Here is a 23,477-nt window from a genome sequence, read left to right as displayed (position 1 = left end):
ACATTTCTTGGTAGTCCAACAAATATTGCTATCAGGTTGTAAATCACAGCTGGCCTGGTACGTTGTTTGCTGCCTCCATTCGGGATGCACTGTTTCACTTTCAATTTCTCAATATTTTGGGAAAAACTGACGAATGTAACTAAGGCTGGGAATGTCAACACAATCCAACTAGCAAGGGCAGTGATCACAAGTCAGTCGTAACGTGGCTACTAGGCTAGCGTATCTATTTATGGAGCGTGATACATGCCAAAAGGTTGAACGTACGTATCGTTAGGATCGTAATAAAATCCATATGTAAATTGTTAGGATCGTAAGAAAAGCCTAGCGTGAAACATGAAAGGTAAACGTGAAATTTCATCTGTGAACTTTCAAACACCATGTTGTGATTACAGACTAATATTTTAGGGTTGAACAAATCTTGTGTTGCAATTCTGATGTACAATAATACCTTTCGGAGTTTTGGCAGTTTCATCTCACCAACAACAAAAAAAGTACACCAAACGGCCTGTGAGGAGTTCCACGCAAACAAGCATAACACAGTATAAAAAAAACGCAAGTCAGGGAAACCGGAAAGAGTTATCCTGCACGTTTTCAAGTTAAAAGTCTCCATTCTCTGTTACTCCTCAGTTCAGTTTACTTCACATTAGTTAGCTAATGTAATGGATTTGTTTACCAGCGCAAGTCTAGAAAGYTGTACTATGCCTACAACAGTGACGTTTCAGTCTGCTAGGTGTATCKCTACAGCATGGGCATGTCTCTGGGTGACGTGGACATCCCCATGCATGCACCTTATCAAAATATGACTCATTCAATATTGCACCATCCTCTGGACTCTGTCTGTTATCATAGCCAGTAGTATCTACCAGGAATAATGAAACGTAGATTAATAATAATAGATGTTTGGTGAATATATGAATTATGTATGACCACTGGAGTCTTGCCACTAAAATTTGTTTTTAATAGAATATTTTGACATTTCTTTCATCACTCAAAATCWTGCCAAAGCATACTCTGTAGTAGGGGTTAATATGAACATAAAATAATTTGACATGATTTATATGAATCGGGTCATGAACATATGGACTTTCAAATGAACAAGGGAGAGGTTAAATGTAGGCTAAGTCTGGCATAAGCTTATTACCACATTTTACAGTAACTCTGTTGCAGTAGTCTTAGGAAGTCTCCATATAGCCTACTTCCTCCATTGCGACACTGCTGCCCAGTTGATGAGCTTGTCATCTCCATGCAGCACCATGCGCCTTCGGAAAAGCACCCCTCAGTCTCAGAAGATGCCTTTCTGAAGGCATACAGCCATAGAGTCATTATTCCCTAATGTAGGCCTATTTGCCTACTAGCCAAATAAAGGGCAGAGCATGCATGCTGCTTGCAACTCGTCCTTCCAACGTATTTGATCATTTCATTCATCCTTCATTCAGTTCAGTCAGTCAGTCAATATGTCATCCATTCAGTCATTTGTCTGAGTTAGGATAGGACCTAAATTGAAGAGAATAGAACAGTCTTATCCATTTGTTTACTGAAATCCATGTGTGTATCAAAATGATCTACATTCTCCAAAGTTCTTTAGCCTATCACTTTAATATTTCAATGTTTCCTTTAGGCCTGTCCAAATACAAAATAAGCCTTCAACTTGTAGGCATTGCAATCTAGGTAATCATTTTGGGTACTCGTGTGTTGCGGAATAATTTTGTTACTCTATTTGTGTTTTCTAACTGTTTTTATTATAGGGCTCCCTTTAAAAAGAGACCCCAACCCACAGGCCTCTAGATATAGCCTCTAAATACATTTTAAACAAAATAGTTGAAGAAGCAGTGGCTGATTGGGAAAACAGATCTTGCAATAAGAATACTGTAGCCTAAATCATATTTACTTTCTATTTTGCAGCTCAAGGCTCTTCTGTGTCTTTATCATTCTCACGCAAGTCATTTGCTGAAGGCCCAAGCCTATACTACGCCATCTACTGGTATAACGTCGTTATTGAATGCAATTCTAAAACAAGCTCTCTAGAATTGTATTTTGGAAATGAAACCGGAAGCTGCAAAGCAACTCTAACGTCTGTGCCAGAGGTGCTTGACTGACTAGCTAACTTCGACTAGCTACGTTCGGTTCATGTCCTTTGCAGATGCCACATTACTGACAAAAGTTTGTATTTATAAAAAAGATCTGTAACTGAGTAAAGGGAGATGTAAAGTAAGAATTTTAACATATAAATGTTCATTCATAGTCGTAACATACAGATCATTTTTTACCCCTTTTTCTCCCAATTTCGTAATATCCRATTGGTAGTTACAGTCTTGTCCAATCGCTGCAACTACCCTTATGGACTCAGGAGAGGCGAAGGTCGAGAGCCATGCATCCTCTGAAACACGACCCTGCCAAGCCGCAATGCTTCTTGTCACAGACTCGCTTAACCCGAAARCCAGCCGCACCAATGTGTCGTAGGAAACACCATCCAGCTGGCGTCCACAAGGAGTCACTAGAGCGCGATGGGACAAGGAAATTCTGGCCGGTCAAACCCACCCATAATCCGGACGACGCTGGCCAAATGTTCGCCGCCTCATGAGTCTCCTGGTCTGTAGTGATGCCTCATGCACTGCGATGCAGTGCCTWAGACCGCTGAGCCACTCGGAAGACGTTTATAGATCTAATTTAACATTTACGTTTCATGTTTCACGCATGGCTTTTCTTAAGATATGTATGTTCAACCTTTTGGCAGCTATCTMGCTCCATACTTTTTTCTCATACAGTTTTTCTATGGCTAGACACAGCTAGAGATGCGGGTGTCATTTGGTTGGCTAGCAAGAACTTGAATGACTGTTATCCAGTTAGCATATCTCYTGCGTTCGCAAATTCACTCTGGCTATCTACTCTAATTTCAGAGCACTCTCCTCTGAGTGTGCCAGAGCGCAGAATAACTGATGTATTTATGAATGCACAACACTTGCTGCATATGACCGGTGTCTGTAATTGTAGACAAAAAAGTAATAGATAACATGTAAACAGCCTAACCAGCTCTGCTACGGCAAGTATAATGGTCAGAGTGAGGTGTTCTCTCATTTGTGTCTGGAAGTAGCTAGCTAGCAAGCTAGCCAACTTTAGCCAGTTAGCTGCTTGGTTGGGACAAGCATACATTGGCAGGCAAGCTGCAGGACGAGTGTGCTACAATTCCCCATCGTTTATCAGTGCAATTTTGTGAAAAACTTTGAGGGTTTATCTAATGTTCCTTTGTTACTGTAGATTTTAGCTAGCATTAGTTGTTGATCTTGTTGTTGATGTGCATAATAACTGAGGGAGAGAGAGACTACCTCTTCATGGATGTTTGATCAATAGGACTGTACATTTCCCAAATGTAAGAGAACTCCCGTGGTGTTTACATATTTGCAGAAATACATTCAGGTGTATTTGGTATCTTTTGGCGAATGAGTTATAATGATCTAAAGTCACRCTGTTGCAACTGCCTGTTAACACACAGTCCAATACAAAGTGAATGATGGCAGGCCCRTGCAGGGTTGCCAGGTCTAACTAAAATGTATTTGATCTCTGAAAATCCTCCCACACTGCCTAAAAACTAGCCCCCCCAAAAAAGAAATTGCGAGAGAGTTGCCACATTTATCCAATAAACCCTTTTTCCATAACGTTACTGAGCGAATTAAGAAGAAATATAAAGTCATTTTTAAACGCTAAGAAGAAAAATATGGTTTTCCATCAGAATAATAATTATTGCTAGTTTAGGAATATGTCACAAGAGAAAATATAAATCGCCCTTATTAAATTCTCCAGATCATTTTCCATCAATGGATGTTGATTTAACCTGTTTTGGCTGCTATGATTAAGCAATAAGGCTCTGGGAGGTGTGGTCTATTGCCAATATACCATGGCTATGCGCAGTTAGTTCTTAGGTCATAGCCCTTAGCCGTGGTATATTGGCCATATACCACAAACCCCTGAGGTGCCTTATTGCTATTATAAACTGGTTACCAACGTAATTAGAACACAAAACAGTTGTCATTCCCGTGGTACACATCTGATATACCACAGCTTTCAACCAATCAGCATTCAGGGCTCAAACCACCCAGTTCAAATAAATCCTGTTTGCATTTGTTCATAACTACAGATAAATCCGACAGGAGAGTTTGAGTGATGAAAGTTAGACAGAGGATCTCGAAATCTCTGTGCAAGAAACAGTTAGATGAACTTCAAAAAACAAATGTTATGCTATTTTCTGGCAATTGCGTCATAATTATGTGCCAGATGTTTAAGACTACAAATGGTTATAAATGGCCTATTTGTGTAATTGACTTGTTATTTCAATAGGCATAGGMTACTGACTAAAATCTGGGATTATAATTGCAATTTAATTTTGCCATGGTTTGTTGAGCTAGATGCAGGAAGCCTATAGCCCTGATAGGCCAACATRYCTACATCTCATTTCAGGGAAAAATCCACAATGAAACTGACATTAAATGTGGAGAATGATACATTTGTGATAGAGCTGTGACCATGATCACAATTGATAACTTCCAATTTAATTAACTAAACATGACAATTTAGAACTTAATAATAGCACAAGGCTACAACAACATCTTGGCCATGTACTGTTACAATCTCCACCTGCCACAGCCAGAAGAGGACTGGCCACCCCTTAGAGCCTGGTTCCTCTCTATGTTTCTTCCTAGGTTCCGGATGTTCTAGGGAGTTATTCCTAGCCACCGTGCTTCTACAGCCTAAAACCCCAAACAGCAAGCAATTCAGATGTAGAAGCACGGTGCTTCTACATCTGAATTGCTTGCTGTTTGGGGTTTTAGGCTGGGTGTACAGCACTTTGTGACATCAGCTGATGAAAAAAGGGCTTTATTAATACATTTGATTGATTGAACTGAGTTATAGTTTATTAAATCAACTCGCCCGCTCCAGCTAGGCTACACAAGTGGCACAAATTGATTTGCAATSACTCCAGTGATATCGTCATTTCAATACACATGTATATATTTATTATATCAAATGGTAAGCTACAGTAGGCTGCAATGGCATAGAAATTAATAGCCAACTTGATGACCAACAGATGCAAATGTTGCCTATCATTCTCCACATATAATGTAATTTCATTGTCCATAACACACGCACGTGAGGGAGTTCAATAACTTCTACTTCATATTTCCACATCTGGAACACTCCAGAACCTAGAACTGAGCATGAGTAAAACCTTTCACTTGATACTATTATCCATAAGAAAAGTCGACATTAGAATGCAGTAGAGGACCTTGTGCATTTCAGGTAAAATAACAACTCAATGTTTATATCCCAGGACAAATTAGCTAGCAACAGCAAGCTAGAGAGCTAAATAGGACACATTAGCTAGCAAATGCAAGCTAACTAGCTAAATTTCCATAAATGTTTAATGCTAAATTGTCCTGGGATATAAACGTTGAGTTGTTATTTTACCTGAAATGCACAAGGTCCTCTTCTCCGACAATTAATCCACACATAAAACGGTCAACCGAATCGTTTCTAGTCATCTCTCCTCCTTTCAGGCCTTTTCTTTTTTGGACTTTATATGGCGATTGGCATCTAATTTTCATAATAAGGTGTATTACCACAACCGACCGACCTCAGTTCGTCTTTCAATCACCCACGTGGGTATAACCAATGAGGAGATAGCACATGGGTATACAGTGCCTTGCAAAAGTATTTATCCCCCTTGGCGTTTTTCCTATTTTGTTGCATTACAACCTGTAATTTAAATATATTTTTATTTGGATTTCATGTAATGGACATACTCAAAATAGTCGAAATTGGTGAAGTGAAAAAAATTGCTTGTTTCAAAAATAAAAAACTGAAAAGTGGTGGGTGCATATTTATTCACCCCCTTTGCTATGAAGCCCCTAAATAAGATCTGGTGCGACCAATTACCTTCAGAAGTCACATAATTAGTTAAATAAAGTCCACCTGTGTGCAATCTAAGTGTCACAAGATCTGTCACAAGTTCTCAAGTATATATACTGTACACCTGTTCTGAAAGGCCCCAGAGTCTGCAACACCACTAAGCAAGGGGCACCACCAAGCAAGCGGCACCATAAAGACCAAGGAGCTCTCCAAACAGGTCAGGGACAAAGTTGTGCAGAAGTACAGATCAGGGTTGGGTTATAAAAAAATATCCAAAACTTTGAACATCCCACGGAGCACCATTAAATCCATTATTAAAAAATTGAAAGAATATGGCACCACAACAAACCCACTAAGAGAGGGCCGCCCACCAAAACTCATGGACCAGGCAAGGAGGGCATTAATCAGAGAGGCATAAAAGAGACTCCCGAAGGAGCTGCAAAGCTCCACAGCGGAGATTGGAGTATCTGTCCATAGGACCACTTTAAGCTGTACACTTCACAGAGCTGGGCTTTACGGAAGAGTGTCCAGAAAAAAGCCATTGCTTAAAGAAAAAAATTGTCAAACACATTTGGTGGTCACCAAAAGGCATGTGGGAGACTCCCCAAGCAGATGGAAGAAGGTGCTCTGGTTAGATGAGACTAAAATTGAGCTTTTTGGCCATCAAGGAAAACGTTATGTCTGGTGCAAACCCAACACCTCTCATCACCCCGAGATCAACATCCCCACAGTGAAGCATGGTGGTGGCAGCATCATGCTGTGGGGATGTTTTTCATCGGCAGGGACTGGAAAACTGGTCAGGCTTGAAGGAATGATGGCGCTAAATACAGGGAAATTCCTGAGGGAAAACTGTTTCAGTCTTCCAGAGATTTGAGGCTGGGATGGAGGTTCACCTTCCAGCAGGACAATGACACTAAGCACACTGCGGAAGCAACACTTGAGTGGTTTAAGGGGAAACATTTAAATGTCTTGGAATGGCCTAGTCAAAGCCCAGACCTCAATCCAATTGAGTATCTGTGGTATGACTTAAAGATTGCTGTACACCAGCGGAACCCATCCAACTTGAAGGAGCTGGAGCAGTTTTGCCTTGAAGAACGGGCAGAAATCCCAGTGGCTAGATGTGCCAAGCTTATAGAGACATACCCCAAGAGACGTTCAGCTGTAATTGCTGCAAAAGGTGGCTCTACAAAGTATTGACTTTTGGGGGGGTGAATAGTTATGCACACTCAAGTTTTCAGTTTTTTGTTTGTTTCACAATAAAAAATATTTTGCATCTTCAAAGTGGTAGGTATGTTGTGTAAATCAATTGATACAAACCCCCCAAAATCTATTTTATTTCCAGGTTGTAAGGCAACAAAATAGGAAAAATGGCCAAGGGGGTGAATACTTTCGCATGCCACTGTCTGCTTCTAAACGCCAATGAGGAGATGGGAGAGGCTGGACTTGCATAGCGTTTGTTGTCACAAATAGAAGCAACTTCTGTTTTAGAGCTTGGCAAAGCAGGCGCTTCATGGCGCACGCCTGCAGTGTGGGTGCAATGATTGAATAACATGTAGGTGTACATTTATTTTGCAACGCTTGCTCACATGACATATCCGGTAAGTTTGTAAACCAGCTTTAGTAGTGTCGCCATAATATTTGAATTCATAAAAGTCATAATCATTGGGATATGTTTGCGATCCACAGTAGAAGACGTCCTAAATGCCCCCCCCCACAGCCTATGTCAGCTGAACACTGAAGCACTTGCGCTTGATATGCGTTTATAAACTGTGAATGAGAAAGTGAACTTGTCATTTAGCTCAGTTGTATGCTGCTTTGCGATCTAACAGCAAGGGCTGCATGAAATATGCACAATATTTGTTTTATGATGCACTTGGCGATGTTCAATTCATTCGCACAAAACGTAATGTAATGAAACAGGCAGGGAGCAGGTCTCGAACACTCAACCTTCTAGCCCGAAGTCCAGAGCTATCGACTGTACCACAAAAATGTGCTCAAGGAATGCCCTCCGACGAACCATCAAACAGGCAAAGTGTCAATACAGGACTAAGATCGAATCATAGTACACCGGCTCCGATGCTCGTCGGATGTGGCAGGGCTTGCAAAACATTACAGACCATAAAAGGAAGCACAGCCGAAAGCTGCCCATTGACACGAGCATACCAGACGAGCTAAAATACTTCTATGCTCGCTTCGAGGCAAATAACACTGAAGCATGCATGAGAGCACCAGCTGTTCCGGAAGACTGTGTGATCACGCTTCTTCCTGTCATCCAGGACCTCTATACCAGGCGGTGTCAGAGGAAGGCCCTAAAAATTGTCAAAGACTCCAGCCACCCTAGTCATAGACTGTTCTCTCTGCTACCACCAGAGCACCAAGTCTAGGTCCAAGAGGCTTCTAAAGAGCTTCTACCCCCAAGCCATACGACTCCTGAACACCTATTTAAATGGCTACCCAGACTATTTGCATTGCCCCGCCCACCTCCTCCTCTTTCACACCGCTGCTACACTTTGTTGTTGTCATCTAATAACTCTACCTTCATGTACATATTACCTCAACTAACCGGTGCCCCCTTACATTGACTCTGTACCGGTACCCCCCTGTATATAGTCTCGCTATTGTTATATTACTGCTGTTCTTTAATTATTTGTTACTTTTATTTCTTATTCTTAGCCGTTTTTTTAACCTCTCTAGGCTAGGGGGTGGTATTTTCACATCCGGATGAAAAGCATGCCCAAAGTAAACTGCCTGCTACTCAGGCCCAGAAGCTAGGATATGCATATTATTAGTAGATTTGGATAGAAAACACTCTGAAGTTTCTAAAACTGTTTGAATGATGTCTGTGAGTATAACAGAACATATTTGGCAGGCGAAACCCAGAGGACAAACCAACCAGGATATTTTTGTTGTTGAGGTCACTCTCTTTCAATGGGTTTTCTATGGGGATCTTGCTTGCAGTTCCTATCGCTTCCACTGGATGTCAACAGTCTTTAGAAATTGGTTGATGTTTTTCCTTTGAGAAATGAAGAAGTAGGGCAGTTCAGAACTAGGGCCGAGTGAAGTGTACTCTTTGATAGAGTGAAGTGTACTGTTGTGGTTGGGGCGCATGACCTGAAAGCTCGCTCCACTTTGTTTTTATCCGCTATTGAACGCAGTTTATCCCATCTTAAATGTTTTCGATTATTTACGTAAAAAAATACCTAACGTTGTATTAGGAAAGTTGTTTGAAATGTTTGGACAAAGATTACAGGTAATTTATTAGATATTTTGTAGTCATGTTGCGCGAGTTGGAACCAGTGTTTTTATGGATCAAACGCGCCAAATAAATTGACATTTTGGAGATACAACGATGGAATTAATTGAACAAAAGGACCATTTCTGATGTTTATGGGACATATTGGAGTGCCAACAAAAGAAGATCTTCAAAGGTAAGGCATGAATTATATAGTTATTTCTGAGTTTTGTGTCGCGCCTGGCGGGATGAAATAGGATTGTCTGTGTTTGTTTGATGGGGTGCTATCCTCAGATAATAGCATGGTTTGCTTTCGCCGTAAAGCCTTTTTGAAATCTGACACGGTGGCTGTATTAACAAGAAGTAAAGCTTTAATTTGGTGTATTGCACTTGTGATTGTATGAAAGTTAAATATTTCTAATAATTTAATTTGAATTTGGCGCTCTGCCATTTCACTGGATGTTGTCAAATCGATCCCGTTATCGGGATTTGAGCCCTAAGACGTTTTTTTAACTCCATCAAAACAATAGGTTTTTAGGGCTGGGATAATAACCTTCCTGCCAAAAAAAATGACTGACATGGCAGATTCAGACCGGACTAAAATTACGGATGTGGTGATTTGTGCTGGTGTACATAATTACATTACCTGAGCACCCCCAGTCAAATTTATCCCGTCCTTATTGGGCTTTCTACTGCCCATCGCTAAATTATCCTCATGATTATGATCACACTTCCTCAATTCAAATATTATGTCGACACTATACCAAAGATGGCTTTGTATGGTTTAGAAACTTGGGAACCAAGCTCGAGTTATTAGTGTCACCTGTCGCCAGGACTTGTTGAAATATCTTCACTCCTATAAAAAAAAAAATTCCAGGTTTCCGTCATAACTGCCAATGTATAAAAAATATATATAATTACAGGTGGCAGTTTGGAAAAAACGAATTCAGTCCGAATCCTCTGGAATAACGGGCATTCGGGGGTAATACATGCATAACCAACGTTATCTGGTAATATTAGTCCCATGTGAATAGGGCTACAATATTCTTCCTGGGACTGGAGGTGTATATGGGTTGGGCGATGTCTGGAATGACACATCGTCCCATCAACCTGTCCAAACATCGTTGATATACGATTGTATTGTCTTTTTTTTCTTCTTTTTTTACAGGGGAAGGGGGGAGTGCTTTGTTGCGTTGCCTACCAACGCGGTAAATGGTCTACAATGCAGCTTGTGTCATGCACAAACCACCGAATAATGTGGAAATCATTTGACCAATATTGTATTTTCATGTGTGCAAATAAATAAACACATATAAACTGTAGTGTCTTAGCTCTTATTACTTATTTATATAATAAGAAAGACTCTGAATACAAGAAATGGAACTGGAGCTTCACATTTTACTGGAATCAGTTAGAGCCAGAATAACATAGAACAACACTGCACATGACCAAGGGTGCTCCATTCTTACAGGGGACATCAGTAATTAACAGAACATAACATAAACCAATCATATGGTGATATGTGGTACTGATAACTTTGAATGGTGATTTGTAATCAAACGTTGTAGACCCTCAGGGTGATACGAGACCCTTTCAATGGTGATTTTGGACAATTAGAACAGAGATCGAGTGCGCATGTTCACCATAGAAGACATCACGGGGCAGTGTTCTTGCACAACAGCGGGCCAGCGCAGAGCTCACATCCACCCCAAAAAATGTAAATGTATGACCCAGTGGCATGGTGGAGAGGGAATGAGGGTCGATTTCCGCTCTTTGTCAACATAGCGCTCAAATACCTCTGCATCCGTGCAAAAAGTTCCCGTCTGAATGTTTTTTCAGTAGGCCTACAGCAGGCAATATTGTTACCCCACTCTGCAGTCTATTAAATCAGAAAAGGTGAACATGATTTTGTTCCATGCCAGAAACCTTTAGGTAGGTTAATATATAATGAAAAGAAAAATAGGCCGAATGGTTCTTGTTGCACTTTTATTTTATTAATTTTCAAAGCCTGTATTCACAGTGCGTCTTAATCTAAATAAATGTAGCCTTTGCCAGAATATTATGTTGTGTGCCTTAAACGTATTTGCACTGTATTTATTTGGTTAATTCCGTACTTATTTTGATTACTTTATTTATTTTGTAATTAGTAGCCTATCTAAATGTGGATAATTATTTTTATAGGTGACATTTTTTTATGTTCTCGCTTTCGAAAGCAAAGCTGTGAATTCTTATTTAATCCCCGTTGCTCACTTCAAGGAGAGTAATAAACACTTCCACAATAATATAAATATCTGTTTAGAAGTTTCACTTGTACAAGTAACGTTTACTGCAAATTTTATTGGCAGTAACCTAGTGTAGGCCTATATTATTGCCTTGTTTGGTGGCGGCACACAATTCGTTTTTCCTAAAGTTTTTGTCAGGTGGAGGGCCAGGAACTTAAATTTACACTTCCCATTCGATTATTCTGTCTTGCAATTGTTGGTTCTCGCTCTCTCATTATTACCATATCATCGAGACATAAATATCTAAATGAACTTTAAAGTGGAACTGACAGCATTTGAGCAACGTTCCTATCTCAATGTGCACATGAGGTATTTCACATTATCAGCTCAGTATGACCGTAAATAAACATGTATCCAGGATACATTTCTCACTTTATAATGGGTAGACATGCGTAAAAGAAATAGCAAACATTCACAAAGTTGTTTCTTCTTACCTCAGAAGGGATTCGCTGTGATGACTGTCTCGTGAAAGAGACTGTATCTGCAGCATATCTGTCTTCTCAAAATAAGGATGAGAAACTAAAAGAGGAACCCAATTGTCTGCCAGGCTTTGCATTTGTTTTTGCATGTCCATCCAAGCATGACAGACAGAAGTGTCTATTTGTATGATTTGGGGTTGATGATGGAGTGAGGTACTGTATCTATTTTCCATTCTGCGCTGTTCAGAACTGTATTTGTGAAGTGAGCTTTGACTCACTTCATTTGTCAGGTGTTTTGTTCAAATTTACAGTATGTGTAGTGTGTGTGGTTGTTGTACATGAAGAACATGAGGTACTGTACTGTACAATACTTTCTGAGTAAAACCTTGCTGATTTAAGCAGAAGTACAGTACTGACTCATATTTGTCTGTGAAAATATTTTATTGCATATAAAGACGACATGCTATACTGCCCAAGTTATTGGATTCAAGTTGAATAACTTCTATTCACATAGAAGGCACTGCTTTTGATTGTGGATGACAAAATATGTAAAAGCCCATAAATGCACTCACAGCAAATGTAATATCTGAGTATGAATACAAACTGAGCAAAAGTGATATGAAAAGAACAGGGTCACATTCATTAGGCACCTAATGGAAGAAAAGTTACTGAAACAAGGACTTGGATTTTGCTGCAGTGGTCGAAATCAGGATCACACAGAGTGTTTCTTGGTAGTCTTCTACAAATCTACTTTGAAACAAAGGCATATTTTGGGGCGGCAGGTAGCCTAGTGGTTAGAGCATTGGGCCAGTAACCCGAAAGGTTGCCCCTGCTACTGTTCCCAGGTAGGCCGTCGTTGTAAAAAAGAATTTGTTCTTAACTGACTTGCCTAGTTAAATAAAGGTAAAAAAATAAAAATACAACTCACACACATGGTTATGGGCTGAAAAAAAAAGAAACCTGTACCCTGTCAGCTATATGATGACAGCTTTGCACACTCTTGGCATTCTCTCAACCAGCTTCATGAGGTAGTCACCTGGAATGCATTTCAATTAACAGGTTAAAAGTTCATTTGTGGAATTTCTTTCCTTCTTAATGCGTTTGAGCCGATCAGTTCTGTTGTGCCAAGGTAGGGGTGGTATACAGAAGATAGCCCTATTTGATAAAAGACCAAGTCGATATTATGGCAAGAACAACTCAAATAAGAAAAGAGAAACGACTGTCCATCATTACTTTAAGACATGAAGGTCAGTCAACATGGAACATTTTAAGAACTTTGAAAGTTTCTTCAAGTGCAGACGCAAAAACCATCAAGCTCTATGATGAAACTGTCTCTAATGAGGACCGCCACAGGAAATGAAGACCCAGAGTTACCTCTGCTGCAGAGGATAAGTTCATTAGAGTTAACAGCCTCAGAAATTCCAGCCAAAATAAATTCTTCACAGAATTAAAGTAACAGAAACATCTTAACATCAACTGTTCAGAGGAGACTGCGTGAAGCAAATCATATCAAATTCAATTTTATTAATCACATCTGCCGATACAACAGAAACCTTACAATAACCTTACAGTGAAATGATTACTTACAAGCCCCTAACCAACAATGCAGTAAAAAAATAAATAATATGAAATAAAAGTAACAAGTAGTTAAAGAGCAGCAATAAAATAACAATAGAGAGACTATATACAAGGGGTACATGTACAGAGTCAATGTGCGGGGGCACTGGTTAGTCGAGGTAATTGAGGAAATATGTACATGTAGGTAGAGTTTATTAAAGTGACAATGCATCGATAATACCAGAGTAGCAGCAGCATGGGGGGGGGGGTGTGTGTGCAAATAGTCTGGGTAGCCATTTGATTAGATGCTCAGGAATCTTATGGCTTGGTTGTAGAAGCTGTTTAGAAGCCTCTTGGACCTAGACTTGGAGCTCCAGAACCGCTTGCCATGCGGTAACAGAGAGAACAGTCTATGACTTGGGTGGCTGGAGTCTTCGACAATTTTTAGGGCCTTTCCTCTGACAGTGCCTGGTATAGAGGTCCTGGATGACATGAAGCTTGGCCCCAGTGATGTACTGGGCCATACGCACTACCCTCTGTAGTGCCTTGTGGTCGGAGGCCAAGCAGTTGCCATACCAGGCAGTGATGCAACCAGTCAGGATGCTCTCGATATTGCAGCTGTAGAATCTTTTGAGGATCTGAGGACCCATGCCAAATCTTTTCAGTATCCAGAGGGGGAATAGATTTTGTCATGCCCTCTTCACGACTGTCTTGGTGTGCTTGGACCATGTTAGTTTGTTGGCGATGTGTACACCAAAGAGCTTGAAGCTCTCAACCTGCTCCACTACAGCCCCGTCGATGAGAATGTGGGCGTGCTTGGTCCTCCTTTTCCTGTAGTCCACAATCATCTCCTTTGTCTTGAAATGACTTACATCAGCTGCGGAGAGCATGATCACACAGTCAACCGGAACAGCTGGTGCTCTCATGCATGTCTCAGTGTTATTTGCAAGCATAGAAGTATTTTAGCTCGTCTGGTATGCTCATGTTACTGGGCAGCTCTCGGCTGTGCTTCCCTTTGTAGACTGTAATGGTTTGCAAGCCCTGCCACATCCAACGAGCTTCGGAGCCAGTGTACTACGATTCGATCTTAGTCCTGTATTGACACTTTGCCTGTTTGATGGTTCGTCAGAGGGCATAGCGGGATTTCTTATAAGCTTCCAGGTTAGAGTCCCGCTCCTTGAAAGTGGCAGCTCTAGCCTTTAGCTCGGTGCGGATGTTGCCTGTAATCCATGGCTTCTGGTTGGGGTATGTACGTATGGTCACTATGGGGACGACGTCATCAATGCACTTATTGATGAAGCCAATGACTAATGTGGTGTACACCTCAATGCCATAGGAAAAATCCTGGAACATATTCCAGTTTGTGCTAGCAAAACAGTCCTGTTGCTTATCATCTGCTTCATCTGACCACTTTCTTGTTGACCGAGTCACTAGTGCTTCCTGCTTGTATGCAGGAATCAGGAGGATAGAATTATGGTCAGATTTGCCAAATGGAGGGCGAGCGAGAGCTTTGTACACTTCTCTGTGTGTGGAGTATAGGGAGACAGCCTATACGGAGGAGGTCAGAGACCTGGCCGGGTGGTGCCAGAATAACAACCTATCCCTTAACGTAACCAAGATCAAGGAGATGACTGTGGACTACAGGAAAAGGAGGACCGAGCACGCCCCCATTCTCATCGACGGGGCTGTAGTGGAGCAGGTTGAGAGCTTCAATATCCTTGGTGTCCACATCATCAACAATGGTCCCGTGGTCCCGTGTGGCTCAGTTGGTAGAGCATGGCGCTTGCAACGCCAGGGTTGTGGGTTCATTCCCCACGGGGGGACCAGGATGAATATGTATGAACTTTCCAATTTGTAAGTCGCTCTGGATAAGAGCGTCTGCTAAATGACTTAAATGTAAATGTAAACAAACTAGAATGGTCCAAACACACGAAGACAGTCGTGAAGAGGGCACGACAAAGCCTATTCCCCCTCAGGAAACTAAAAACATTTGTCATGGGTCCTCAGATCCTCAAAAGGTTCTACAGCTGCAACATCGAGAGCATCCTAACTGGTTGCATCACTGCCTTGTACGGCAATTGCAACTGCTTGGCCTCCGACCGCAAGGCACTACAGAGGGTAGTGCACACGGCCCAGTACATCACTGGGGCTAAACTGCCTGCCATCCAGGACCTCAATACCAGGCGGTGTCAGAGGAAGGCCCTAAAAATTGTCGAAGACTCCAGCCACATAGACTGTTCTCTCTACTACCACATGGCAAGCGGTACCGGAGTGCCAAGACTAGGACAAAAAGGCTTCTCAACAGTTTTTACCCCCGAGCCATAAGACTCCTGAACAGGTAATCAAATGGCTACCTGGACTATTTGCATTGTATGCCCCCCCCCCCCAACCCCTCTTTTACGCTACTGCTACTCTCTGTTTATCATATATGCATAGTCACTTTAACCATATCTACATGTACATACTACCTCAATCAGCACGACTAACCAGTGCCTCTATATAACCTCGCTACTGTTATCTTTCACTGTCTTTTTACTGTTGTTTTTATTTCTTTACTTACCTATTGTTCACCTAATACCTTTTTTGCACTGTTGGTTAGAGCCTGTAATTAAGCATTTCACTGTAAGGTTGTATTGGCTGTAAGGTTGTATTGAATACCTGTTGAATTCAGTGCACGTGACAAATAAACTTTGATTTGATTTGAGTAAAGGTGGTCTAGAGTTTTTTTCCTACTGGTTACATGTTTAACATGCTGATAGAAATTTTGTAAAAGAGATTTTAGTTTCCCTGCATTAAAGTCCCCGGCCACTAGGAGTGCTTCCTCTGGATGAGCGTTTTCCTGTTTGCTTATGGCGGAACACTGCTCATTGAGTGCGCTCTTAGTGCCAGCATTGGTCTGTGGTGGTATGTAGACAGCTACGAAAAATACAGATGAAAACTCTCTAGGTAGATAGTGTAGATAGACACCAATAATAACAAAATACTTGGTTGGTCCAAGAAACACAAGCAATGGACATTAGACCGGTGGAAATCTGTCCTTTTGTCTGACGAGTCCAAATTTGAGATTTGTGGTTCCAACCGCTATGTCTTTGTGAGACGCAGAGAAGGTGAAGGGATGATCTCTGCATGTGTGGTTCCCACCGTGAAGCATGGAGGAGGAGGTGTTATGGTGTGGGGGTGCTTTGCTCGTGACACTGTCAGTGATTTATTTAGAATTGAAGGCGCACTTAACCTGCCTGGCTACTGCAGCATTCTGCAGCGATACACCATCTAATATGGTTTGGGCTTAGTGTGACTGTCATTTGTTTTTCAACAGGACAATGACCCAACATACCTCCAGGCTGTGTAAGGGCTATTTGACCAGGATGGTGAGTGATGGAGTTTTCATCAGATGACCTGGCCTCCACAATCACCCGACCTCAAACCAATTGAGATGGTTTGGGATGAGTTGGATCGCAGAGTGAAGGAAAAGCAGCCAACAAGTGGGACCTCCTTCAAGACTGTTGGAAAAGCATTCTAGGTGAAGCTGGTTGAGAGAATGCCAAGAGTGTGCAAAGCTGTCATCAAGGCAAAGGGTGGATACTTTGAAGAATCTCAAATATATTTAGATTTGTTTCACACTTTTTTGGTCTCTACATGTTTCCATATGTGCTATTTCATAGTTTTGAAGTCTCCACTATTATTCTACAATGTAGAAAATAGTAAAAAATAAAGAAAAACCCTTGGATGGGACGTTAAACGGGTGTGCTGACTCTCTGTGGTCACTAAAGATCCCATGGCACTTATCGTAAGAGTAGGGGTGTTAAAAAAAAGAAGAAAAAAAAGAAAAACCCTTGAATGAATAGGTGTGTCCTAACTTTTGACTGGTACTGTACATTACAGAAGACTGAAATATAACAAAACCCTTTGACATAGAAACACCTGATTTTCTGCAGGGTTTTTGAAATAATGTTTATTAATGATGAAATTATGAAAAATATTAATAACATTTGACCCATGAAGCAACTAGATAATTTGACTGCAGGAAAGTCCTACACAATGCACATTTGCATTTCCATTGCAAATGTTTTAAAACATTTTTCATTGCACTATTTCCAGCCCTCCTCTTGACCTCCTTCATTTCCCCTCTCCTATACCAGCAGCAGCCAGTATCTTCTCTGTGTCAACCACCATCTCATCGATGGCCCCATTGAGAGCCTGCAGCATGACAGTGAAGGAACGACCGGCTGAGCGGGCGTGCCTGGGCATGGCCATCTCCACCAGCCGGGTTGTGTTGGTGGTCAACTCCTTCTCTGCCGCTGCCAGCCGAAGCTTTACCTCCCCCTTAGTGACTTCAACCGACAGGTTACACGTCCGCAGGGCTTTGAGCCGTGCCGGCTCCATGCCGCGTTGCCGTGCCAACCGCTCAACAGACTCGTCGTCCAGACAGAGCGAGGCCCTGGCCTTGGTGAGGATCCTCACACCCACTCTGGCGTCCACCATGGAGGCCACCAGGGGCACAGGGATGGTCGACACCCCACCAGAGAGTGACGCGGCAGCCCAGACCAAGGCCTTGAAGGCGTCCCTCTTCTGGGTGACCAGGACTGGGGAGAGAGTGGGCAGGGCCAGGAGGAGAGCGTGGGCCCGGATCTCTGGTAGGTCCCTCTCCATCTCCTCCAGGAGTCCTGGGAAGTCAAGTTTCTCCAGACAGGAGGGCCTCACTAGGAACACCTTAGGCAGGGCCACCCCCTGGGCCTTCAACAACTCCAGGCTGGCCTTCCGTCTCTCCTCCAGACCCTTTTCTGTGTCCTTCTCTGAGGCCAGCAAGGCGAAGTACACAGTGTCCCTCTGCACAGAGCGGGCTTCCAGGAACACCGCCACGCTGTTGGCCTGGAGACTCTGTGTGAACGCCATGACCACCACGTTGTACCGCAGGATCTTCACCCGCTCCATGTACCCTTCCAGGTCAAAGGGTGAGGCTGCGGGGGTGGGTGGCAAGTCCCAGAGCCTGAAGTCAGGGTGCTTGGGGTTGGGATAGATGGCCATCTCCTCTGGAGAAGTGGGGCAGGGGGATAGGGCGGCTCCTTCATCCTCAGGCCCCAGGCCACGGAGGGCGTTGATGAATGCAGACTTCTCTGGCCCCCGCTCTCCTGCCACGGCCAGGTTGATCCGGCTGATCAGGAGGTCCTCCACAGCATCCTTGACGTCCGACAGCTTGTTGTTCTCAATAGACTCTTTGAGAGTCTCCAGGAGGTTCAGGCTGTGAGAAACAATATCCGCCGCCATGGCTGTGAGAGAGGTGAGGATGGTCATTAGCATAGAACAACATGTAGGAGCACTCACACATCTTAATAGTGGAGGATTACATTTCTTGGGCACGTAATTGATCAATTCAATTGATAATTGATTGGCTGTTATGTCCACACAGTTTAATACTGAGGTATTTATTAGTCTCTGAATAGAAGGCAAGAACAAACACTGACATACAGTGCAGCCCTCGAGGACCTGGAACACAAAATCCCTTACTGCTTAATCAATTCGGGATAAGTGGGAACACAATAAAACAGTTTCTTTACACAATTATTCAGATTTAATGTATTTAACTACTTATTTTTTACAGAATTGGTCAAATGACAGTATTGGATAGTGGTAAGTGTTGTGTAAACAAACACACAATCTTAGCTCCAAGTAACTGGCTGGTCTACAGTACTAATGTATGCTACTGCTTATGCCTTACCTTTGACCTGGATGAAAAAACCTAAGGACAGACCTTAGTAGGGAAATACATCCTTATCCAATGATCAATAGCAGATATATCCTCAATACAAGCGAAGTGAGCTGACTGTGTCTGTTAGATCTATTTACAGGCTCTGTACTGTGAGTGGAACATTCTAATCCTGTAATCCCATCCTTAATCCAGTATGAGTGTGAGCACATACTGTACACACGACAGAGTCCATGATGCTCACACTGACAATTGGCAGGTGACGTAAACTCTAAATGAACAGTTAACAGCAAAGGGACATGTTCATTTTCTTTTCATCCAAACCTGAGGAACAACACAGGTGTTTGTACGTGGGTTTGTTCGGTAGCTCAGTGACAGGTACAGTACAACAGAAACAACCACCACAACACAGCCAGATTTACAATGTGAAAGGGAGTGTCCATTTTTTGCTACTGTGACTCACACACACACACCTCTTGGTGTTTTTTTGTTCAGAGGAAACCATGCGAGATACCTCTGCCAACATCTGAGAGTTTCAGGTTTAATTTTAAACATCTGCCTTCTAATCAGAGCCTGTTGTTCTGTCTTCACTTACACCAGCAGATGGTTGAGATCACCTTAAATCAGTTTCCTTTTCTGATAAATGAGTATTATGATTAAAGCTCAAACTGAGAAGGGGTTAAGAAGTGGGCTTGTAAATGATGTGGCTTTGCGGTTATCATGTCAAATAGAGTGTCTCTATCTAGTGGTTGTTTGTAGGATATTCATATTTTTTACATTTTAATTTCATTTAAATGTAACCTTTATTTAACTAGGCAAGTCAGTTAAGAACAAATTCTTATTTACAATGATCGTGAACATATACATCTTGATTATGTCAACATAGAATACACGGTGGAGGAACTGGGTGAGTTCCATAGAAAACATCTACTGTTCTCTGCAGTCATACCATCTGTGTAATCACTGTCGAATACAATTTGTGGAGATAATAAATAGACATCCAACTTCTGACACCATGTATCACAGAGGAGGCTGGTGTGATGAGCTATAGGAGGACAGGCTCGTTTTAATGGCTGGAATGGAATTAATGGAACAGAGTTATGCATGTGGTTTCCATATACAGTTTCAAGTATTCCATTCCAGCCATTACAATTAACGTGTCCTCCTATAACTCCTACCACCAGCCTCCTCTGATGTATTAATACGTAGACGGGACACCATAGTGTTAGCTTTAGGAACGTCTTTACCAAGATAAAACCGTATATTGATACAGAGCATTATGGGTACTGTAGTACATCATGCTACAAGACAGTTAAAACATCATTTTGAAATTCTTTAAACAAATTTCAGATAGCAAACAACTAAAATACACACAAACATCAAAAGTAAGGTAGTGCCTCAATATATAGGGTTAGGGTTAAATCAAAATGCAAAAACAGGAAGGAACAGAGGAGAAAAAAACGACATGGTTTGACCTCTCTACTTCTCCAAACCACGTTTTTGTCAGTCCTTCCATGGTGACACAAAAACAGAATCATTACAAAACTAACATTACATTAGACAATGCTGAAAAATAAGGAATTACCAAAACTATTACCTACAGTCGTTTCAGTTAAACAAAGTCTCTATCATCATAAAACTTTCAATCTAGAATATGAGAAAATACCGCAGGGCTGTATATAAGAAGCCATAGTACTGTGCGCTATCTCCCACGTTGCTGTGTCACTCTCTCACTCTCCACCCATAATAGCCTTGACGTTGGAGTAAAGCGCTGTATCCTCATCTGTCTCTCGTAATGGCTTACCGTCCTCTTTCTCCTCATCCTTCCCTATCATCTCCTCCCCTTCTTCCCATTCCACCTCCTCCATCACACCACTCCCCTCTCCACTATCTTCTTCCTCCTCTTTCTTCTTCTCTCGTTTGATTTCGGCGTAGTCTGTCTCTGTGCTGGTGGTCTTCTTCTCTGCCTCCTCAGGAGTCTTCTTCTTCAGCAGGGAGTAGTTGATTCTGGCGTAGTCCACTTCATTTGGTTCTTCCCCTGTGGTAGATTTTCCTGTGGTTCCACTGGTCTGGGGCCCTCCGTTTTCTTCTCCCTTCCTCAGCTCCACCTGCAGATGGGTCTGTTTGCCCCCTACAGCCTGTCCTGCATCCGTCTATGGAGTAAATGACAGAAAGCACTGTGTTAGGAGTATTTTGTTATCTTGGTGGTCCCAGACCTTTTTGTGTTGCCTTGTAAACTCATATTGGCATGTTAATGCTAACTGAATGTTGGTAAAGCTGAATAAAGAAAGTAACTGGTACTGCACCTGTTGGTCTTCACATGTCACCATCTCCAGGTTCATGAAAGGGCTTTTGGAGTCTGAGTCCTTTGGGATCATTTCTTTGCGTCTAAGGAAAAGAGTACAAATGAAATGTCTCAATAACTGTATTTGGGAGGGGTTAGCAAGCACTTCCATTACAATATGGTTGTCACACCCTGACCTTAGAGAGCCTTTTTATTTCTCTATTTGGTTAGGTCAGGGTGTGATTTGGGTGGGCATTCTAGGTTGTCTATTTCTTTGTCTATTTCTTTGTATGGTTCCCAATCAGAGGCAGCTGTCTATCGTTGTCTCTGATTGGGGATCATACTTAGGCAGCCCTTTTTCCCACCTTCAGTTGTGGGATCTTGTCTTTGTTTAGTTGCTGTTTAGCGCTACAGAGCTTTACGTTCGTTTTGTGATTTGTTGTTTTTTGGTGTCATTTGAAAATAAAGTAAAATGTACGCCTACCACGCTGCACCTTGGCCTCCTAACAACGGACGTAACAATGGTGCAAGACATTGGTACTTTTGACAATAAATCTGATGTTCTTGATAATAAATATGAATAAATCAGTAAGACAATCTGTAATTGATTTTTAAAATAACATATTCAGTGAATAGCAACTGTACATCAGTAATAGAATGCATTTACCTTTTACATTTCCCATTCAAACACAGGAAGATACAACAGATGGTGGCTGAGAGGGCTGCACCAACCACAAATGCAGTAATCAGTTTTAGGTCCGACAGCATAGCCATGATGTCTTTAGACACATCCTCTATAAAGAGAACAACACGTTGGGTTTTAGAAGTGGCGCACAACTTTTCTCAATCCAAGAGTGCAAATCATCTATGTTGCATTGATATTGGGAAGCTGTGGCTCTCTAACAAAGTATATTAACTTATATCTTTACCTTCTTGTTTTTCTATTTGGTTGACTTGCAGCTTCTCTCTCACTCTGCCCGCTTCATTTCTGCTGACACACTCCATAGTGGTATTGGTGTGGTTTCTGACAGTCGGGCTGATGGTGCTGTTCACTGAGAACATCAACACTGATGTAGTTAAACTGTACTCTTTTAGTGTTAACCATCTTATGAAGGGTAAGGGAACTCCCGGAGTTACACACACACACACACGTCATGAGAGGGGAGATAAATCATAGGCAATTTAAAGGTACCAGCATGTCACAAGCCATTTTCAATAAGTCTGTACAGTGCTGCTTGTACTCACACATCACAGTGACAACCGTGGAAGCTGTCAGAGATCTCTTGTGGTGTTGAGCTGTACACACATACTCCCCAGCATGTTCTCTTGTCATGTTAGAGATGATGAGAGTGGCCAGTCCAGAGTTATTCCGTTCCAAAGCTGCTGTCCCCTTCTTACTCCAGGTGATGTTAGATGATGATGGTGGGTAGCTGTCATCACTGCAGGTCAGATTCAGAGTATCACCCGCTCTCACTGTGTTACTACCTGAGATCTTGGGTTCCTTCACATCTAGAACATAAAGAACAGTACATACAAATCATGTTCATGAAATAGAAGTGTTGCAGCACACCGGGAGGTCAGATAATGTACACTACCTACGTGCCACATTCATTGTCAGTGTCCTCTTAGTGGTGATGCTGTCATTGAAGGTCACCAGACATGTGACGTTGGTGCCGTCATGCTTAGCTGAGGGGGTGAAGGTCAATTTTGAGAAGTGGGTTGTTGTCACATGGGTCAGGTCCTCTCTAATCTGTATGGTGGTGTTGTCTCTGAGCTCAGTGATGTTGTCTCCAGTTCCTCTCCATGACCATGTGATGTGAGGAGGAGTTCCAGAGCAGATCCCCGGGGCGGTGCAGGTCAGAGTAGCTGGTTCTCCCTCTGTCAGAGGAGGAGTCAACACTGAGGGCTTCTGGGTCAGAGCTGGAGGCAGGAAATACAAACACAGAAGTGAGTTTTACATCTGTGTACCAGACATCAGAGAAACAGAATCAGACACAGTGTAACATTATCCTAACTATGCTACCCATGTTAATTAAACTGCTCCAAATAATGCCCCCAAAAATTCCACCATTGTTTATAAAAAAGCAGACATTGGAAA

General features: G+C 42.1%; 3 protein-coding genes across 5 annotated transcripts in view; all 3 read right to left on the bottom strand.

The window, feature by feature from the left end:
- si:dkey-24p1.1 (B-cell receptor CD22) overlaps positions 1-11,966 on the bottom strand; it is a 38,957-nt gene extending 26,991 nt beyond the window's left edge. The window contains exon 1 of the mRNA XM_023980211.2: positions 11,850-11,966. Coding sequence (XP_023835979.1) covers positions 11,850-11,905 — 56 coding nt within the window. The 5' untranslated portion in view covers positions 11,906-11,966. The remainder of the gene's footprint in view (positions 1-11,849) is intronic.
- A 5,422-nt stretch (positions 11,967-17,388) lies between these two features.
- On the bottom strand, positions 17,389-19,696 carry LOC111958890 (interferon-inducible GTPase 5). Its single transcript, XM_023980210.2, has 2 exons — positions 19,108-19,696; positions 17,389-18,658 (listed from the first exon to the last, which is right to left on the bottom strand). The coding sequence occupies exon 2, from the start codon at positions 18,654-18,656 to the stop codon at positions 17,508-17,510; it is 1,149 nt and encodes a 382-aa protein (XP_023835978.1). The 5' UTR covers positions 18,657-18,658; positions 19,108-19,696; the 3' UTR covers positions 17,389-17,507.
- A 187-nt stretch (positions 19,697-19,883) lies between these two features.
- Positions 19,884-23,477, bottom strand: part of LOC111958888 (sialic acid-binding Ig-like lectin 12) — a 37,953-nt gene continuing 34,359 nt past the window's right edge. For 2 of the 3 annotated variants that reach the window (XM_023980209.3, XM_070437507.1), the window contains 6 exons: positions 22,979-23,299; positions 22,625-22,888; positions 22,309-22,431; positions 22,047-22,173; positions 21,402-21,483; positions 19,885-21,248 (listed from right to left, as the gene is read on the bottom strand). In XM_023980209.3, coding sequence (XP_023835977.1) covers positions 20,826-21,248; positions 21,402-21,483; positions 22,047-22,173; positions 22,309-22,431; positions 22,625-22,888; positions 22,979-23,299 — 1,340 coding nt within the window. In that variant the 3' untranslated portion in view covers positions 19,885-20,825. Of the gene's footprint in view, positions 21,249-21,401; positions 21,484-22,046; positions 22,174-22,308; positions 22,432-22,624; positions 22,889-22,978; positions 23,300-23,477 lie in introns of all 3 variants that reach the window. The other variant, XM_070437508.1, reaches the window with a different exon arrangement.

The sequence above is a fragment of the Salvelinus sp. IW2-2015 genome, linkage group LG35 (assembly GCF_002910315.2).
Source record: "Salvelinus sp. IW2-2015 linkage group LG35, ASM291031v2, whole genome shotgun sequence".
NCBI classification, from domain to species: domain Eukaryota; kingdom Metazoa; phylum Chordata; class Actinopteri; order Salmoniformes; family Salmonidae; genus Salvelinus; species Salvelinus sp. IW2-2015.
Note: the sequence above shows the minus strand (reverse complement) of the source record. Positions and strands in the feature narration are given on the sequence as shown.